The sequence below is a fragment of the Bacillus rossius genome, chromosome 11, assembly GCF_032445375.1.
Source record: "Bacillus rossius redtenbacheri isolate Brsri chromosome 11, Brsri_v3, whole genome shotgun sequence".
Classification (NCBI taxonomy): Eukaryota; Metazoa; Arthropoda; class Insecta; order Phasmatodea; family Bacillidae; genus Bacillus; species Bacillus rossius.
Window position 1 is genome coordinate 51,454,890 of NC_086338.1, and position 21,838 is coordinate 51,476,727.

Sequence of the window (21,838 nt, forward strand, 5' to 3'; positions counted from 1 at the left end):
TCTTCTTCCAACTGCTGCTAGGTGTTTCAAAAGAGACCCTGTAAATAACTAGAGACAAAAGTGATACCAAAAAAGGTTTAATAAAATACATAATAAATTTACTAATTTAATTTTTTTTTCAGTGAATGTGCTTGAATTGTTATCTCATTCCGCAAGCTTTTTTCCCCCCCCTCCCCCCCACCAATAAACTCATTATCAAAGAGTTTGGGGTTAAACTATATTCAGAGTCACGTTATTTTCTGATGAAGACTGTACTATGAATCTACAAAAGAACTTAAATAATTGTACCACATTTAGGATGTTTTAGCATTCCCATCCATCTAAAACAAAATTGTCCAACAGGATTTCAGGTCTGTGAATATACATAACAATACAGCATACCTTCAGGAAATGTAGGTGGTGGGTAGAAGAAAAATGACAGCCAAACACAACCAAAAATTTATTTTCATTTGGTTTTATTTTTTTTGAACTTTCATTTATGGAGGCACACACTTAATAAATTACTACAAAAGTACTCTTCTTAACCTGAAGGAAGGGAACAACTGCACTTATTCAATAAGTGCTTCAACAACATCCATTCCAGATGGATACAACTCCTAAACAACTTTCCTTTCCAAAAATAGTGAAAGCTCTTTACTTTGCATAGACAAAAAAAAATTTATGCTTGCTATGCAAGCCTCAACAACAGCCAAAGATTAAAATTTTTTAACTAATCACTTTGATGTACAATTTTTTTTTTTAGCAGCTAGGTTATATTTGGTAAAATATCCATACTAAAAGGAGTTAAAATTTAGGAATATATTACGCTTCAGAGCTGGTCAAAATGATGCAAAAACAATCAGCTACGTATACCTACATCTGTAACGTTACAGCGTACTCTATTACTACACATCTTTGGTCTGGTATTGTAACATCCACACAATGAAATATTTTTTGTTCAATAACTATAACACGTACAAAAAAAAAGACAGCGAGCATAAAATGGAAACACAAAATATTATCTTCACTAAATTAAGGTTGAAAGAGTGATGTTTACTGCTGGTGTGTACACGGAGTCCCTTCAATTAGTCGAAAGACAACCCAAGATGTGGAAGATGAGGAAGTTCAGTCTTCACGTGGCAAACAGGAAAAAGTGTCACCAACGCGACATAACGCCAGCCGCCAGCACCATTCACGGGCACCAACACGAACATCCCGAATCACGTCATGCAGCACCACAACACAAACAAAAATTTGCGACAAGATTTGTTTAACTTTGGACGTCCGAGTGAAAGTAAAAGCGTGGAGCAAGCTGCAGCCTCTCGGACAGACAACTGCTGTCCCGAGGAAGTACAAGATATGATGGCCTCTGGACCGAGCACAGCTAAGGCACGAACATGTTATACAAAAATACTCTCCACCACAAGACACACTTACACTTTCAAAGACCATCCTGACAGGGATTCAAGTAAATTACACACATGCCAATATCCTGGATGTTTTCACTTGTGAAATAACAAAGAACAGAAAAAAGGGAAGCTTACAGAGAAAAAAAAACCCAACATGGTAACAATGACCACTATTGTACATAAGGTTTAACAAAGACCAGTGTACTTGAAATGCTTATAAAAGTATTTCTCATAATTGTAAATTTTTTAAGTGTCCTTGAACCAACAAAGAACAATCTTTCATCTAAACGCATGCACAAAGTAGTTTTTTTTCTCCATCAATAATACTGAGTAGCTGATGCATGCTAACAACCAATTGTTTCAGAGAATTTGCAGAACTTGCATTTCAAGGGTACCCAGTTAATTCCCACACACTCCTTATATCAGCTATTGCATCTTCTGCTCATTGCGAGATACGGCACAAACTTAACACAAAACATTAAATACACAAATATTTTCCCAAAACCAAGAATTATTATTTTTGACAGAAAAAATTAACGATTTCCACTTATGTTTTCAGCAATTAAAATTTATTCCCTAGATCCTACGAATATATACGTATTATGTTTTTTTCATTAACTTTTTTAACGAGAAACTCTCTTTCCAAACAAGCCGACAAAAAAAAAAAGAGAGAGGCAACTTAAAAATTACTTTCTTTTTGAAGCACCATGTAACATTTACAAAAGATGCACCTGAGTGACAAAAAACAACACAAACTTACTGACCACATGTATAATATCCTGCACTCCACACACACACACTGGAAAAAAAAAAAGTTTTTCAGTTGCACAAAAATAAACAGAAAATTCTGCACGACTACCAACAACGGTAAGTGAAAATATGAGTCTTTTTTTTATAACATTCAAAACAATTAACTCTTTTTAATGCTTCAACTACCATAAATTAACCATTGTATCAAAAAAAAAAATAACAGACAGTCCACTGCAAATGACTTGAAATGTTCTTTTAGGAAACATTTTAATGCCTCCACAGCCTGACTAAATCCACAATGTCTAATCAGAAACATACACTGGGCGTGAGAGGAGTCCGGCCGCTAGTAGATGACGCCCCGGTCCATCAGGATGCCGACGGACGGCGAGCTGTAGTGCCGCTGCTGGCAGCCCAGGCCCTTCAGGAGCTCGGCCGCGAGCGGGGACTGGCTGCGTCGGCAGCACAGGCAGGCCCCCACGGGGAAGGACGACCGCCGGCCCTCGGGGGAGTTCTTGGGGCGCTTGTGGACGGGCAGGTCGTCCCGCTCCTCCTCCTCCGCCGGCGACGACGACGGGGAGCCCCCGCTGCCGTCCGGCCTGAGGGACCGGCCGATGTCGCCCACTTCCCGGTCGCACGCCGCGTCCTCCCCTGGGACCTGGCTCTCCTCCGCGGCCGTCAGCGTGAGCGTGAGCGAGACCGCGCCCCTCAGCCACGGGTGGGACAGGCACTGCTCGATGGTCAGCCGGGAACTACGACCAGTCATGAGCGTTGGCACGAGTCGCACACAAGCTGGACCTCGCACTCACACCAAGTATGTACTTTCGGCACCCAGCTCCAAAATTAAGTCCACCCAAAAAACAAGGAAACACAAAAAATTGGAACAAATACAGCAGACTACCAACTATCCCATTGGATTATCCAATTGGATTGCGGATCAACCGTGCCATATTTCACTTTATAAACCACAAAAACAAAGATAATTCTTGACTTTTTATTTCCGTGTGCACACAATGCAACGGCACTTGTGCAGCAATAAATGCAATGAAATGAATTAGTAATGCAACAAATTAGTAATGCAAAGAACTAATAATGTGACGAATGAACAAACAATATTTTGCTTTTCCTCAATAACTATTCGCTGGACCTTCATTGCATAATTATTTCTGATGACACCCAAGTGTTCAGCAAACGTTTATGTTCCGCCATCCTGTAAAAAATGCAGAACGAGAATTTTTAAACTTTAATTTTAGATTTTTTAATCTCTTAAATGTTAGTCAACATTTATTTAAATGTACTTCAAAAGCATTTCCAAAATGAATTATTTTGATTAAAATATTCTCTTCTGGAAAAAAATGTATGTGACTAGTGCTCTCCCTGAAACTATATTGTGCGTAAGCTCCTGCCCGTGTTTTCATTCATGCTAATCGTTGTTCAATTCACGTGACATTTTTGATTCACGCTGACTAAAAAACAACAAACACATCTCTTCCACATATATTGCATACCTCTTGTTTGTCTCGGCACATTGATGTGCCTATACCCCTATACAGATAAAAACAATGACTTCATAAACAGTATTTTGACACTGTAAGACCAATCAATCTGTTTATGGAAATAATAAAGCTCGGAAAAAAGGTTTCGGTTGACTTTTGAAAAACACAATGTTAACTTATTTAGCGTGCTTTTTGCTTGATTTGTGGATTTTAGCTACATCAAGACTGAGAAAAACGTACGGGAGTGATCTTCAGGTAGCCCCTAAGGGCTACCTTGAAGATGGTACTTTGGTAGATAGATAAGGAAATATTTGTTTTACATTTAGTTGACAACTAAAGCTGGACTCACAATGATACATCAGTCCATCAATCACATGGCCTGGAAAATACCATTCGTTAAAATCTCTTCAAGCTTTAACTTTCCAAGAACAGACCGATTAAATTATAACCTCAAAAATGTCTGAAAGGGAATTGCCTTTGATTAAAGTTTTCTAATTCATATTGTTCATATTATGTTTTAAACTTGCATTTCAACACGTTTAAAGGGAGTGAATTTTTACGATGTGTGCACACCACGCAACAAAATTTTCAACTGATAAAAATAAAAGGCTACATACAAAAAAAGTTACATACAAATAACAATTATATATGTGTTTTTTAAATCTTATACTTTAGCAGTTGATATTGAATACTGTCCATATCACTAATAACATTTATTAATTGTGAATATTGGTGATAGAAATTGTGTTCATGAACTTTTTCAAGTGTATTTATAGAAGTGAAGTTATTATCCTGTATGTATAATTTATTTGCATTATAAATTATGACATTACTTAAATAATAATTAAAATTAACATATCTGCATAAACATTCCACATATTTATTTATTTATTTTCATTATTAAATTTATCTTGATTAATTTTATACACGTGTTTATATTAATACTAAATCCTGAGTATTTATTTAAATTTTTTATTTGATTGAATTTACACATTACCAACTGGATTTATAACATCACTCGTCCTTTTATTTCATTTCCATTAATTATTTCCATTCAAAATTAAATTAGTTTTTTCTATGCCAAGTAAGCAAGTATAACTTCTAACGCATGTACATAAGTACACGCAACCATATAGTTTCATTAATAACGCAGATAAGGCTCCCCTCGTCGCACGGGACTCACCAGGGGCTGGTGTTGAGCGTGGCGCGGATGAAGTCGCGGGCAGCGTCCGAGGTGCCCCCGAACAGCTCGGCGGGGAAGCTGAGGCTGCACTGCGAGATGTTGCAGAAGGTCTCCTGCTTCGAGTCGCCGGCGAACGGGGAGTAACCGCCCGACACCAGCACGTACGCCAGCACGCCCACCGACCTGCCGACAATCACCGACACCTCTCTGTACGCAGCCCGGCGTGAAGCTGTGCTCGGCAACGCTTAGATTCTACACTTCAAATTTACAATTTAATGTAAAATCTAGGCAGAGTCAGTTAATGGGCAATATCCGACCAAAGGTGTAACTATAAAGTTTTTTTTTTTTTGAAAAAACAAAAAAAAAATCCCCACTACTTCTACAGAATAAAAAATATTACATCTGTTTGAACGTTTTAATAACTCGTAAGAGTAATATCAAAAACTTTGGTCTAAATAACTAAATAAATTTTTTTCATACGATCACTCATCACTGCAAGGGGTGGAAAAAACAAGGTTTGAAAGTAAAAGAAAAAATTATATATTTTTTTAAAATACCTATACTATCAAAGCCATTCAAATTTATTTTAAAAAAATCTTGATATCTTAAACTTTGGTGCAAAGTAAATTTTTGTATGACTATGTTATTAGTGCACGGTATTAAAAATAGTGTTAGAAGGTCAAAAAATTTGAATAGATAACTTAGTTGACATAATATGAAATTTGTTCAAAACTATTCAATGCTGAATGCATTAAGTTAAAAACATTCATAATATTTTTGCTGCATGGAAAATGAGAAAATGTTTAATCAATCATTTTGTAATGTTGAAGAACATACAGATGTTATGTGCATTAAATAATAATAATAAAAAAAACTACGTAAACTTGTAGGCTGTGCCAAACGGGATGTTTTTATTTATTTTTATTTATTAAAATTGGTGTGCAACTTTTTCATACAAATTAATTACAAAAAAAACATGTTTATGTTATTGTTAAAATTTGTAATAAGCTTATAAATACTGTCATTTTTGTTGTGCTAAGTGCAAAACATAGCCTGTAATTGACAAACTGAGGGTCTCTTTTAAGAGGCCGTGTCAGTAAATTTTTATTTCCAATATTCTGGTCTAGAAGTTCTCTCTTTTAACAGTAAGATTTAGTGGCTTATTCAACCGAAGTAACTGTAACCGCAGCGCGTGATAAAACTACTATACCGCCAGATTACTCGACGAAAAATGTATCTGGTTCCTCGACAATCTGAGAGGATGACAATCTGACCGGCGGCTCACTAGGAAATTGCGGTGCAGGAATTCAGAATCAAGAAACCTCACATTTACAACTGTAGTATGAGTCGTATCTAAAAATTTTAATACTTTAAATGTATCGGAATACAATTAATCTTCAAACATGTGGTAATTATTCTTTATCTGGATGTAATATTCCGTGAAAAATAATGGTAGTTGACATTAAAAAGTATACGAAATTCATAGTGTAACGTTTTAAAAGGATAATAACATAAATTCTTATGCTTAGATATTGCATATGCATTACACACAATCTAAATACAATCTCACTTAAGTCAGACTACCTAATTTTTTTACAATGCACCATCATACAGTTTAACAGAGGTAGGAGAGAGAACCTCTTATCGATGTTGTTTCAAAGAATCTAAATTTACAAATATTACTATTTATCTTATTATGATATGTATCTTTATGAATAAGAATTTACAAAAAAAAATGAATTGATTACATTACACTTTAACATTACAAAAGACTAAAACACTAACAAAACTTAGTTTTATATATTGTTGTAGCATATTAGAAGACGAAATAACTCACTAGACTAACATTAAGAGGGCTGTATCACAAATTTACTTTACAGAGGAGAAAATATCTTTTAAAGATATTTCATTACCTCATTGATTACATAATACTGCCGTTGATGTGATCGTAGATATAAAGTATTGAAAAATTAGATTTCATTATGTTTATGTAAATATTTAGAAAACGTTATTGCTTATAGATGCTCATTATTTAAATAATAAAGAATCTTTTACTTTTATGTACTGGACAAACAAAATACTTATAAGTTAATAAGCTTAGTTGAATAACATCTTCAATTTGTATTGAATTCAATGTACAAATTGAAAATCATGTACAATGAATGCAACTGATTGAATTCAATAAATATTTGATCTTGTGAAACGGCCATAATGGTGATGCAGATAATTATAGATACTCACATGCATTTTGAGAGTCCTTATAAAGCCTATTACAATTCTATAAATATACATTAAAATGCTTTTAAAATAGACATGTGTAATATAATTAAAACTTGTTTAAATAAGATCATAACAAAAAAAATGAAAATCCTTCAACAGTAAGTTATGTTTTATAAGATTTTAACAAAACACACATACCATAAGAGAATATTAATCATGCCACATAATTCAACACAAAATATTCATTCCAATAGGCGCTACGTAAAAATAACTTCTATTTTTATGCTGATAACTTTGCATTGTTTTATATATATCATTATTTCTAACTTTTAATATTCTCCACACATTAACTGAAATTAAGTATTTTCAGAGCCTTAGCAAGTGTTGGTCTGTACCACATACAGTTCGTACGATATCTCTACGTGAAACACATACAGTTCATTATTTGTAATTTTAATTATATTTCCATGAACATAATGAAATTAGTATAGGGCCTAGGTTGTTCACTGTTGAGTACTTCTGAAGTATTTTCATTGTGAGTTAACATACATACCAAATGCCATTCTTCCAGTAAAGTTACAAAGAAGACAACAAGATAATATATGTATAATATATATAATATGTATAATATATATAATATATATAATATGTATGTAGTACCATATTTTAAACCCCTATTAAATGAATAATAACTCAATCTCTTTTCTGGACTATTAAGTAATAGTTTTTGATTACTGTTATTTGTAACTTAAATAAAATGACAACTAACAAATTAGTAAAATATATAATTACGTGCGATATAGTGACAGGTTTACTTGGACGGCAAACGAATATAATAAAATGTCTATGACAATGTTAACTTTACTCATTATTATGGAAAGAAACAAAATGGGCAGATAAGCATATTCTACGCTGACATTTAAAAATGCTCAATTCAAAATGAACATTTCTTCCCGATGACAAACAAAAAAGTTGTATGGTCGCGAATAATACATTCGTATGGCGTCACATCAGCGGAATATTCCCTTGGCATAAATGTGTGAAGTCTGTGACACAAAAACAAATGAACGAACAGCTTTTTTTTTATCGGATGTGCAATCGGAGACCCTTGGGGTGGTTGAAGAGTGTCAGGTCGGTCGCCAGACCAGATAGTGAAAGCTCAGGGGCTTAGGATAGAAAAGGCCTATCTCCAAATTATTAAGTATAAATGTTGTCATGAAATAGTTAAAGACTTGATTACAACCAGGTTTTTAAACCCATCATGATCATGAAGACACTGATCGGAAGGTGATGTACAATACATTTCAATGGCCTTTTCAGTTTTTGCTAAATAATTATAAATATAAGCAAAATTCCACTGTATCTGGACAAATCAAAATATTGATTATATTTTTTTCATCACAGAAATAATATATGATATGATAACTAAATTTGAAAAAAGCGGTTATGTTAAATGTATTGTATACTTTCAGTAGGCAAAATTTCTGGCCCCTACCTCTTATAGACTTTGAGAAAAACTGCCTTTTAAAATAACATTGATATAGATAGGAGCGCAAATTTGTGACACGGCCTCTTAAGATCAGTATTTTCAAGATCAAAATTAATTATTTTAAAAAGTAAACATATAATCTTATTGTAAGCTATACAAATGTTCATTAAGCATTTTTGTTTTATCAACTGCTATTCCCCTGTCATCCAAAAGATTAGTTCCATAGACATAAGATCTCATAGTCTATTATTACTTGTAATTTATCAGTTGCTGGCTGACATGTTTCCATTTTAATTTACTAAACCTTTCTAGCTGAATTCATCCTTTTGTTTTTGGTCTCGCTATTGTGTCCAAGAAGATGAATATAATATTTAATGTGTGCCACTGGTACAAATTAAACGAAATCCTAGCTAGTGTGAGAAACAAGTTGGTTCAAGATAGTGCAGTGCTCAGTGGCTGGCCAAAAATAAACTGGGGATCGCCCACACATTCCTATATTCCTACGCCCGCCTGCACTAAGTGCAGTGACTAAGAGGCCATTAGCGTTGAGACCTCTCTGTGCCAGCAACACTCCCACGCAACTCCCCTGTTTCCTGAACCCTCAAGGTCAATGGCAGAGGTGCCAGGTGGCGGGCAACCAAGGAACTGTACCGACTGCATCTGTCATCAGAGTACTCTGCGCGGTGAACCTTTCTGTGCTGGCACACTCGTGGGGACAGCACGCCCATTAGTTCCCCCAACAGCACTGCCGCTGTTTGCACACACTCAATCTCGGAACAGAGCTTCTACTTGCACAGCAATCCATCATCGTCAACATTCCACTTTCCATACGGGTACACAAACAAGCACAAACAAGAGCGTGTACCTTCTGCCTCTGAGCTTCTTGTTGCTTTACGGCTACCAATGATATTGCTTGCAATACTTTTAAAACTATATATGTATACGCAGACATATATACACACACATATACATATACAAACACACACACACACACACACATACATATATATATAATTAAAAAGAGAGAAATGGAGATAGAGACAGAAGATGCTTTATTATGTGTATCTACTTCAAATGAGGCATTGAAATGCATGCCAGGCATTAGCTAGGTAATGGAATCTATACAGTGTCAGTAATATTTCTTTTTCCCACTTGTTCCTACGATGCTTTATTGATTCTAGATTTTATACATACCATCCGTTCTTAGATATATGATATATAGATGTAAATAAATACACACCATCTGATTACGAAAAAAAAAAAAAATCCCTTTACCATGTGTTTAGCATGAGAAATGCTGTATATTTCAGCTAGTTAAGCACATTCAATAAAGAAATGTATTATGGAAAACAAACCCTAAGATACTAACCATATATCCGTGGCTAAGCTGATAGGCTCGTAGTTCAAAATTTCAGGTGCTGGAAAATATAACAAATATAATTACATTTCTATAAACACAAACACTGAATTTTCATTTCAGTACTTCAGTTATTTTTTGTTATAAATTAAAATATTAAACATTCTGTTAATTTGCAGTATCCCTAGGAGTTATTATCATAGATGACTGACATTCTATTTACATTAAGAAATCAGTTTTAATTTTAGTTATATCAATTAAGGTAATGAAGTAATATCTATGTTAAGGTAAACAAAATATAAGAATCTTATTTAAAAACAAAGACTGAAACAAACAGCCCAGAAAAACTACTTGCCAACATAATCGGGAGTGCCCAAAATTTCACGAACTTCGATGCCGGGCTGTATGACCCTGGAGATGCCGAAGTCACACAACTTGATGTCGCAGTCCGGATACGCCCCAGTCAGAAGCAGGTTCTGCGGCTGAAACCCACACTAGCGACTTACACGCATGTTCGCTAGCAAGAACAATCTACCACATATGACAAAACAACACAGTTTTAGTAGGTATTTTAGAAGCTCTATCGATATCTAGTGAATGGCAAGATGAATGACAAAGAAATATTACTACACAATCATAAATAAAACAAGCCAAAATCATACGATGTCAAATTTTAAATGTTAAGACAGCACAGAAAATTCTGTGGATGGAATTAGTCAGAAAAATATCACAATCACGATGAACACAATGGACTGACAATGACGAGAGAGTTAAAGCAAAAAAACAGTAAATACATACAGTTGAGACCTTCGGGAACTGCTATCTGTTCCCGTCATCAAGACACAAACTGACTGATAGAGGACACTGCAAAACAGGTGGTATATATACCTTTCACCCTCTCTCCTGGCGTGGCCAATGACAGGTAAGACGTCCTCTGATTGGCGATGCACCTGAGAGCTGATGTTATTGGCTGGAGTCTTGCTGCGAGGATAGTTTGTTTGCAATTTTGTAGTAGATTAGTTTCATTTATCATTAACGGTATCAAAATATATATATTTTTTTAATTTGATACTTTGTCGACACTCAACAAAGTTATTGCTGAAAGTAAATGCTGATTATTTAATTTTCCTTTTAATTGGGTGTTTTTCCTGTATCATTGTGCCCGAGTATTTTATGACTGTTGTCCCAGGCATGTTCGGCAAGTCTAGATATTTGAGATTCACCCTTCTTTATTGCTTTTGTATTTTCTGTTCTTTAATGCGTGTTTAAATGGCTCAGCTAGTTTCTCCAATGTATGTGCATCCACAATCAAAGTATATTTCATAAACACAATTCTGGCATTTATATTTGTGCTTGGTTTTACACTGGTGATTATTATTATTATTATTATTATTTTAATTGTGGGATTTGACATGAAAACTGTTTGTAGTCCGCACTTGTTTTCCAATATTTGTATTTTTTTTCTCCCCCCCCACTTTTTTTTTTTCATTACAAAAAAAAAAGGCCACAGACACACAGAATAATCAATGTACCGTTCCACTTGGTTTTTTGGCAGATTTTTATTTAACGATAGGGGACTTTTGGTTTTTCCTGTTTTTTGATGATGCCAGATGGGTAGTCAATTGCTAGAAGTTCTAAGTCTTTTTTTTATCAGCAACTGATTTCTGGTCAGAACAAATTATTTCAGCTCGGTTCATTAGTGTGTTAATAATGCCAGTTTTGGTACTTGCATGATTTAAATTGAAGTTCAGTTATTCGCCTGAATGTATCAGTTTACTGTATAATTTAGTGGTGATTCTTAAGTTTTCTTTGAAGACTAGGACATCTTGTAAAGGAAGGCTCCAATCGGTTTCTGTTTCATATTTGAACTGTTTTTCTCTCTCTTTTTTTTTTGTCTGTATTTAGTGTTTTTTTCTGCAACTGTCTTGTCAATTTCAGTACTCTGTGTGCAGAGGTGTTGAGATATTGTTCTAAATAATTCCTTCCACAGAATTCTCTGTACAGTCATTACAATTTACACTTGACATTGGCTGATTTTGGCTTGTGTTCTGCTTGTTTGTGAATTCATCTTTCTGTGTTTACTTTTCAGGTTTTCTCTATGACATACAGTTCAAACTAACAGTTGTGAATGCCCAAAATGATAATTTTTAATCAAACTACCCCATTGACAGACTTATTCAAAGAATGTATAAATTTTCTACATCAAAACACAAACATGCAAAAATATTATTACTTATGTAATTTGTAGCAACTGATAAATGTGACACAAATATTTCATTCAGGTGGCCAGCTGAATGGGAGATTGAACAGTATGCATAGCTTTGTAGAATCATTCAAGAAACATGTCATCTAGGTCAGGGGCACAACAAAAAGGGAGGGGGGGGAGGTAAGGGTATTTTGCCCCCCCCCCCCCTCTGAAACCTTGAAGTGGGGGCAAACGGGGGCAAAGAAAGTGCTGTGTAATCAATTTTTAGATAATAAAACTGCTTAAATAGCACCATTTTCCACCTTGAAATACAAATATTCCCGGGGGAGAACCCCCCCGACCACCCACTTCAATAGGGGGGAGCGATGATTCTTTATAAAAAGGTATATTGCCCCCCCTTTGGAAATTAAGTTGTTGTGCCCCTGATCTAGGTAGTAACATAACTCATTTCAAATCACAACTGAAGCTGCAAGTACAGTACAGCTGTTAAGGCGCCACAGAGGCACTGATCGCGCGCTGGCTACCTTGAGGTCGAGGTGGGCGATGTTGCGCCTGTGAAGGAAGCTCAGCGCCTCCAGGATCTGTCGCATGACCTCCACCACGTGGCGTTCCTCCAGGGCCTCCAGCGAGTCCAGCACGTGCTGCAGCTCTCCCCCTTCCACCCTGCGACACACACCCCCCCTGCTCACTCTCCCTGCGACCACAAGCTCCGAGCTCTCCGTCTCACGCACCATCGCACTGTTTCGGCACTCCTGCAAATTCATCACACGAGCTCCCTTCCGTTTAATGTTTCAGCACAAAGTTTGTTGCCAGATTATTTACTAAATGCAAATTTGCCAGCAGTAAAAATTGTAACGCAAGTGATTGATTGTAATAACTGATATTTCAATGATGTTTTACCACTATTAGATAACACTTATAAAAATCTAGTGACAAAATTTATGATGAATTAAATGCAAAACTGACATAATGATACATTTTTAAATATGTAATAAATTTTAAATAATTGTTACAGCAATAAAAAAATAACCATAATCACATGTGAGACCAAGTCTTAATTTAACATCTTATAATCTGGTTATACTATCCTTCCTCCTCTCATAATTAAAATTTTCACGAACCTAGAGACCAGTAGGCATATTTCAAGCAGGGGGGAAGGGGGAGGGGGAGGAAGAGGTGGCAATAGTGGTGATAATGTTATGGTGATAAGTGATGGTGATTGTGGTAAAGGTGGTTGTGGTGATGATAATGGTGATGGTGGTGGTGATGGTTGTAGTAATAATTACGGTACAATAATTATAAAGGGAAATACTATTTAATCATTTTTTTGGTTCCCTTCTGAAGTATTAATTAAGAATTGGGATATCCAAAGTAGAAATTTTAAGTCCAAAATAAAAACAAGTAGAAAATATTGTTTGACAAGTAATTTTAAAACTTAATAAAATATACCCTTCTCTTGAAAACATTTCTGTAAACATACACAAAAATTTATAATAAATACATTTAATTGTTAAATATTAATTTACCACCACAATATGGTGGTGGTGGTGGTTGTAGTGATAGTGATAGTGATGGTGATGGTAATAGTGATGAAGATATAAAAATGTTAAAAGAAAAAAATTAACAGAATAATTTTCTCTCATGCTAGCAACATAACTCACTGAATACCTCTATGTAAAAATATGCTTTCATTGCCATTTTACTGGCTGTGATTTATGGTTGATTCCAGTATGGCCTTCATGGACAGAAGCAGCACATATATCTACCGGTAACATAATATACTAGATGTCCTCTAGGTTGTAGATGAATAAAATTAAAGGCATTTTCTTGAATCTTTCATAACTTATATTCACATGTAATATGATGCAAAAGTAACAAACACTTATCATTACCTCTGAGTTTATAGTATGTACTTTGGCAATATTTATATAAAAATGTTAAGTGTAATAAAAACCACTAATAAAAACATATTTATGTTAAACAATTTTTTATTTCAATGTGTTCAAGAAGGTTGTCAAAACAAAGCAGATTTCAGTGAACACTAATATTACAAACTGTTCAAGGCTTGCAAGTATGAACACACTACATTGTAGCATCATTATGAAGTTTATTTATTATCTATGTATAGTTCCAAACCTCAAATATTTGCATAGGTTACATTAAAACAGCAATGTGATATGAAGTTGATCATTCTATGATGTGTTCATACTTGAAGTTCTTATCAAGCATATATATATATATATATTTTTTTAGAAAGATGTCGTTAAATATCAAAATTATGTCCTAATGTGTTTTCAGTTGGAAATGGTTTAGGACTGGCTTTTTCAATTGATTTTGACTTATGACATAATGGAGTTTTAACATTGAACAAATTTCTGCATAAATCTTACAAATAAGAGATAACTGTTATGTATTTTTTAAAAATTTAAATGTTGAAACAACCTCAAAAGTAAGAAAATTTTTTTAAAAAAAGAAGCTAAAATGTACATAATTAATATTAAATGTCAACCCAAACTAAACAAGCACAACACAAACCAATAAAAAAAACCAATAATATAAACAAAACTGTGATCCATACATGAAAGGGTTTTCTTATGGCATTTGGAATGTTTGTTTTGTTTAAAACACTCATTTTTATACGCTTTATGTATGTTTACAGTGTTTTTGTTTGTGCCCATTTATAACTTGCTGACTTAACCTGAACTGAATCAACTTCGAAAAAACAATGTGACCATTGCAATAACTGACATCATCTTTGGCGAGGATTCAGTGGAAGGGCCATGGAGCATGGCTACTGGTATGAGCTGGGTTGTACCAGGATTATATGAGACACACATATTTAACAATAATATTCCAACAGAAAACTCTTTCATTATTCCTAGTTCTTTTTAATGTCCAGAAATGTACTTTTTGCACATATATGAATATTCTGTCACGTGAATGTAGGGTCTATTTTTTGTATTATTCTGTATTTTGACATGGCATGTCCTATGCCGTATTCAGGCTACGCTGTCAGTTCAAAACACAAAATTAAAAAAAGGGGGGTTGTCTGTAAAATCTGTTTATGGACGATAATTTTACGTGATAACGTCATAAGAAAACATTGATGAAAAATTGCATACTTTTTAATTTTCAAATATTATTTACAGTTTTTGCAAATATAATATAAATAATTTGTTTAAATATAATCACAAACAATTAGTTATAGAACAAAACTGAAATCAAATCAATGTCAATAAATTGTTAATTTGAAATGACGACATTGAACAAATAAATCAATTTTTTTTTTAATTGCTGCTTTAAAAAGCCCGCCTTAACCTGTTTGATATTATAGAAGATTTTCTCGCACGGTGGTTGGTCGGTTTTGCACGCTCGGCTCAGGCGGAACGTGACAATGAGTCATGTTTTCATGCTTGCAGCCGGCGTTCATAGATTTATAAGACGTTATCACGTCAAAAATACGCACCGCTACTATCAACTAAGTTACTTTGAATAATTTAACAGAGCTGTAGCAAACCGTATGTATTCGTTACTGAGTCACGGGTGCGCCATTCAGTAACGAGTAACGATACGTTACACACGGCTGCATTTCGTTACTAGCATTTTTCGTATGTTTTACGCATGCGCGCGCATCCGCATATTCGATGAATTTACGTTAAAAAGAACGAAGTTTGTTTATTAAGTAAAGTATAATTTGGAAATTCGTCGTCCAAGTTTTTTTTTAACTGTTTATTAAAGGTATTGTGTGTGTAGACAAATTTTGAGATTGGAACAGAAACAACGTAAGAAAGTATTTTTTACAAATTAGAAATATCTATGTTTTTGTTTTTTATTTTCGCGTATTTTCACGTTTTTTTTTGTTCTTATCTTAAAAGAGATAATATAATAAAGCCGCTCTAATGAGATTTAATTGTTTCTTGGATAACAAAAACTGTTAATTATCAAATATTGTTAATTGTTTATATTCTATTTGTTATTATTTACGCGACGTCATATTGTACGCGTACGCAATACGACTCGATTCGTTGCTGCAACATAACATACATGTTATGCGGTATCAGAAGTAACGAGTAACGATACGATAGTAAAGAGTACCAATTGTTATTGTAACGAATACATACTGGTACGCTTTTTTTCGTTACTTTTACACCTCTATAATTTAAACAAGACAGCAGCGCGCGGCGGCGCCGCCGACTCACAGCTCGAGCACCAGCGCCATCTCCGCGGCCGTCTCGTACACCTCGTGCAGGCGCACGATGCGCGCGCTGTCGGCGGCGAGCTGCAGAACCGCCACCTCGTGCAGGATGTCGTGGCGCTGGTCCATGGCGCGCCGCCGCTTGCGGATGAACTTGGCGGCGTAGGGCACGCCCGTGGCGCGGTGCGTGCAACGACGCACGGCCGCGAACTTGCCCCTGCGACAACCACGAGCAAGCACTTCAGCATCTAACTATCTAACTCTATGGAGGGAATACGGCACGAGTCAGCCGCTGGAAGGTACTCAGACACGGTCTGTTAGGTACCGTAACTCAAGAGTTCGCACTGCCAGGATTTGAACTCAAAACAATCACGTAAAGCCTAGCGATGGCTTAGAATGAAAACCTCGTATCTAAATTTTTGGACGAAAATACGTTTTTATGTTTTTGGCTGGAAAACCTCGTATCTCACAAAATGTTTGGCTGAAAGAAATAAAATGTGCATCTTACTGCTTTCTATCGGGAAAAAAAGAAACCACGTATATCAGTAGGGGGGGCGAAAGAAACTGTTTTTTGTCTCTGCTGTAAAATTTGCATTTTATGAGATAACAAGGTTTTCATTCTAAGCCATCGCTAGGCTACATCCGCACACAACAGCATTACATAACATCGCAATTCTCCCCCCCCCCCCCTCACCCAACCACCCGGCGAACGAAAAAAAAATACTTCCGTTCAAATTTTCAATTTCAAAAGTTTAAATTTTTTTGTCCTGTCGGCGCACGGCACAGAGTTAAAGTTAAAAGTTTCGACAACTTACTGCGCATAACTTTTTTATCCCCCGGTGTTAACAGTTTCTGTGTGTTTGTGTACATTCAACTTCCGCGCGTATGTGCTGTTCTTGTGCTGTGACGAATGACAAAATTTTAGTTTGTACCTAATGAACTAATCTCACACGCAATTTCAAAATTAAAAAAAAGTCAGGAATTCGGTATCTTTTGTTTTAAACTTTATAGTAAAACCTTGAGTTTTGTCTCATTGGTATGGTGAACAAAATTAAAATTTATTTGTTATTTTAATGAAAATATTTCGTAGTAAAATTACCTATTGATACAACCAACGTAGACTGGCACAAAAACTGCGTGACCGCAACATGCCTGCTTTTAAATTAAAGCATTAATGAAATGGATTAAGGGATAATGAAAATGTTTTGTCTACGTGAACCCATCTAATTGCCCTCTATATCAAATGCGCTACATATGAGTTCACAAAAAAATGGCTGACGATTATCCAGGTATTTCTATGGAACGTAGAAAAAAATATTATAACATTTCGGTATAAAGTATTAAATTATTACCTACAATTAATTAAACATTTTATAATTCTACGAGTGTTTTTTTTTCGCAGGGATTTTTTTTTTCCATCAAGCTTTACTGCCACTAATCTACTCTATATGTATCAAGCTAGTATTGGAATCATCATGCATTTTTCGCGAAAATATTTCCAAAACAGCCGTTTGTCAAAACTTTGTAGCATTGTCTGTGTGCCGTGGTTGGCTGGGTTTATTCCAGGCGCATGTCCACTGTTAGCACACACCAATCACAGTCATCCAGTGCAGGAAGCAAACGCGTCCTGAATGGCCCGGCCAAATAAGGGCAATGGCATCTCTCGCAGACGGCAGCCAGTTACAAAGGAACAATCGCTAGAGCGGGCATACCTTACTGTCAGTCACTGACTACGAAACAAGCCAGCGAAACCACCAAACAAAGGCATAGATAGTCCTCCAAAACCAACTTCAGCTTAGCTTTCAACCGCCAGTGACTGACCGGTCTATAATTTCTTATATGGGTTGTTCCTCCAAATTGGTACACTGCATATTCAACAGCTTCCAACATGTGTTGTTGCTGTACGCTTCAAGGGCCATGTACGGTTATTGTAATTTTACGTCTTTTTTTTATTGTTGCAATGTCTATGGATATCTCACTGTATTACTCTACAACTGATCTACTACAGTTCTAACAAGTTAGACATAATTTTCATAATTAAACGTCTCACTTGACTAATTTCTTCATTTACATCCTTATTTTGGACATTGCTAGTTTGCACTGTTTGTTACTGAGAAAAAAGCCTGAAGAACGGAAAAGGAAAGATGAATTGCACAAAACACATAAGCTTATTATCTTTGAAAGATTTGTGCAATGGGAGTGCATAACTTAATGTAAGCTTTTGGACATACGCCATTGCCTAGCACATGTATGTCTGTAGAAGAAAACTACAAAAAAAAATGACAAAAAACACAAATTAAGCAAACAATTACTGTTGTCAGAATTCAACGCCACACAATACTCCACAACAGTAATATGGTCAACAAACAAAGAAAAATGGACCAACAGAACGAAAAAAAAACCCCACAAATGATGACAGCACAAAAATACCGAACCCAAAAAAATTCAGCACAACAGTTGAAACGAGACAAAAACACAGCAAAACGAAAAGACGAAACAAACACAATAGTTTTCAAAAAAAAAAAATGATGACAGCACAAAAATATTGAACAAAAAAAAATTCAGCACAACATAAGCTTATTTTTGGCTTGTTTTCTGTGTGTGTGTGTGTTTTTTTTTGTGAAGTCATGTTCCTTTGTCCTTCGGGTTTTCTCTACGACACACAGTGCAAACTAGCGATGGTGATGCATATAAAAAAAAAATTTCCGCCACAGCATGAATCATTCGAAGAAGGTTCTCGACTCCTGGCAAGTTGGACTGGTTGGTCATGGGCGACGCCAGTGGAGTCGACGCGGAATACGCGGAGCTACCTGGTGGCCGAAGGTCGCCGCCTCGAGGCCGGCCGCTGGACCAAACATGGCGACGCGGCGGTCCGCGGCGAGTGTGAACGAACGTCCTTAGCGGGAGGACCTTATCGGGCTGCCAGATGAGAAGGAAAGGGGGGGGGGAGGCAAGGTCACTGTCTCCTGCCGCTGTGTCGCCTTGTCGTGCCGTCACACGCACGTACCGCCACAGAGCCCACCGTACCTTGAAGGCCTTGAAGACTGTGGGCGCGGGTTAACACCATTTTGACGCCAATGGACGTTTACACGATTTACTATTAAAATCTATATTTTTTAACAATACTTTCAGTACCTAAAGTTCGTTCTGCCAACGCGAATGAATTATGGGTTAAAAAAAAATATTTCATGTTATAAACCAGAGTAGAATTACTTTTTTTTAACAATCAAAATTAATCAATCAGCATCTCCCAGTTATCTTGGGTTCTAATTTACTTACTTATTCACTCATAAATATGTTTTAAAAGTTTAATGTTTGATAATTGACCCAGCGATACTGTCGTCGTTCTTTTAAAAATGTATCGACTGCACTTGATTTCCATAATCAGAAGTAACTAAAAATTTATATTTTCTTCCACAGTGTAAAAAATGTATTTCATTCAATCTATAAAAATAAATGTTAGAAGATTCGGTACGTCACAGAAAAAAATAATGTAATTGACAAAAGGATATAAAAACGCCAATATTAAGCGGATATTTTTTGTCTTTTTGGACAAGAATTTTGCTCATAATAGACAGTATTCGTGGACCCGACTAATTAAGTTTTCATAATGAACAACTCCCGAGACCGAAGCTGACGGGTTAGTTTTCACACCACACGATGAACTGAAGGAGTCGCTATGGTTAGGAGCGGCATCTGTCACGCACACCTAGGGTTACCAGACACTGATAACAAAAAAGGACATTCACCTCGCAAAAGGAGGACATTTCACTAAAACGGAGGACTATATATATATATATATATATATATATATTAAAAGCCATGAATTAATTACAATGGAGTAAGATATTTTACAATGTTTTGGCATTTAATACAGTTTCAGTATAAAGAATCAAACAAACTACGCATATACGGCATATTAAAAACACGTGCTTCTGCATGTGGTGCTACCTGTCAAGCTGTCATAGAACTACTTACTAGTGGGGTGACTGCGGACAGCGCGCGCTTTGCCCAGAGTGTAACTGCAGGAATTATCTCACTTTATAAAAAAGCCGGACATTTTGGAGCATTAAGGAAAATCCGGCCGGACGCAAAAAAAATACATAAAAAGGAGGACAAGTCCTCCTTTTGCCGGACGTCTGGTAACCCTACGCACACCAGCTCGGCAAACACCGCGCGGTGTGTGAACAGTTGGCGCTGACTGGCGTCTGGCAAGGTAAGGGCGTCTGGCGCAGCTGACGAGCTGACGAGCCTGCACACACGCCGCGCCCAGGTGTAGTGGTTAGCGTGCTGTACCTCTAGCCATGGAATCATCCACTCAAACCCTCGCCTTGGGCACGGGTGTGTTCAGGATTCGTATACATTACTACCCGTTTCAGTACATATGGTGGAACTTTCATATCATACGGGGAAACAATTTGGTGAAATAAGCATTATATACACGGGGATCAATCCAGGGAAGAGCACCCCCTGAAATTAAAAATCCTCTCATTAGGGGAGAGGAGGGGCTTGCCTTGCAAAATCTTAATTGTAAAACGGAAATGATAAACGTATCACGCCCCCCTTCCCCAAGAAATCCTACAGATTTTCACCCCAGCGGATATGTATTCAATTCGTAAATGGGTCGTTATAATTAAGTCCGATGATATGCTCACCGACAACAGGCAATGCTTTCATGTGATAACTTATGCCATACACGTAACATATAAATGAAAACAAAATATGACGTACTTAAGTATAAAATAATACTGGATGCAAAATAAATTAGTATTTTAAGGCATTATTTTTTCCAACTCGAGGGGGAAAAATTGTTGACCTAGCTGGGAATCGCACTTAGATCGCCTTGAACGGAGACGAGGGGTCATCTCAATAACACCATTGATCTTACACATCACTGGCGAATATTGTAGAGACTCGCTCACATTTTTTTAGCTGGTATTTCAAAGCCGAACATTACCAACATTTATTTCGTACTTCAACTGTTTTCCAAGACTTCAACGATACCCAATCGAAACGGACAGCCTTCTTTTCACAGACGAGAGAGCCAAACGATCGATCGTGCATCTTCGGTTTTCTTTTTTTGGTTCATTGTAAATAAATATGGCGGTGTTGATAAAAAAAATACTAATGGTCAGTTAGGATAGGTTAGCTACATTATAAATACTTTAAAACATTGTGGACGGTTGATTTGGTTAGGATAGCTACATTAAAGATACGGGGGGGGGGGGGGAAACACGGACTTCGGGGAACTTGGGGGGGGGGGTTTTGGCACTCTCGTCTGTGAAAAGAAGGCTGCCCAATCGAAACACGACAATGGCACGCGAGTGACGACAGCCGGCGGACGGAGAAGTGACGCGTGCCGGGCAGTTGGCAGGCCTGCAGAGCGCGCGCGCCGTGCGTGTGGGGTCACAAGCAGCTGGGAGGGAGTGTGACGCCACGCCAGCCGCGTGAGGCAATTTCGCGATGCGACACTTTCACAACTCGCGCGCATCGCGGGTAACACAACCCCCCCCCCCCTCCAAGAGTGTGTCTGCAAATACTTTCAGAACAATCATCC

General features: G+C 36.5%; 1 protein-coding gene across 1 annotated transcript in view; it reads right to left on the minus strand.

The window, feature by feature from the left end:
• Positions 1-424: 424 nt before the first annotated feature.
• The window catches only part of LOC134536965 (death-associated protein kinase related-like), a 145,300-nt gene continuing 123,886 nt past the window's right edge, over positions 425-21,838 (minus strand). The window contains exons 2-7 of the mRNA XM_063377079.1: positions 16,286-16,498; positions 12,611-12,749; positions 10,236-10,362; positions 9,893-9,941; positions 4,815-4,997; positions 425-2,887 (exon numbers count right to left, since the gene is read on the minus strand). Of these exons, the coding sequence (XP_063233149.1) occupies positions 2,482-2,887; positions 4,815-4,997; positions 9,893-9,941; positions 10,236-10,362; positions 12,611-12,749; positions 16,286-16,498 (1,117 nt within the window). The 3' untranslated portion in view covers positions 425-2,481. The remainder of the gene's footprint in view (positions 2,888-4,814; positions 4,998-9,892; positions 9,942-10,235; positions 10,363-12,610; positions 12,750-16,285; positions 16,499-21,838) is intronic.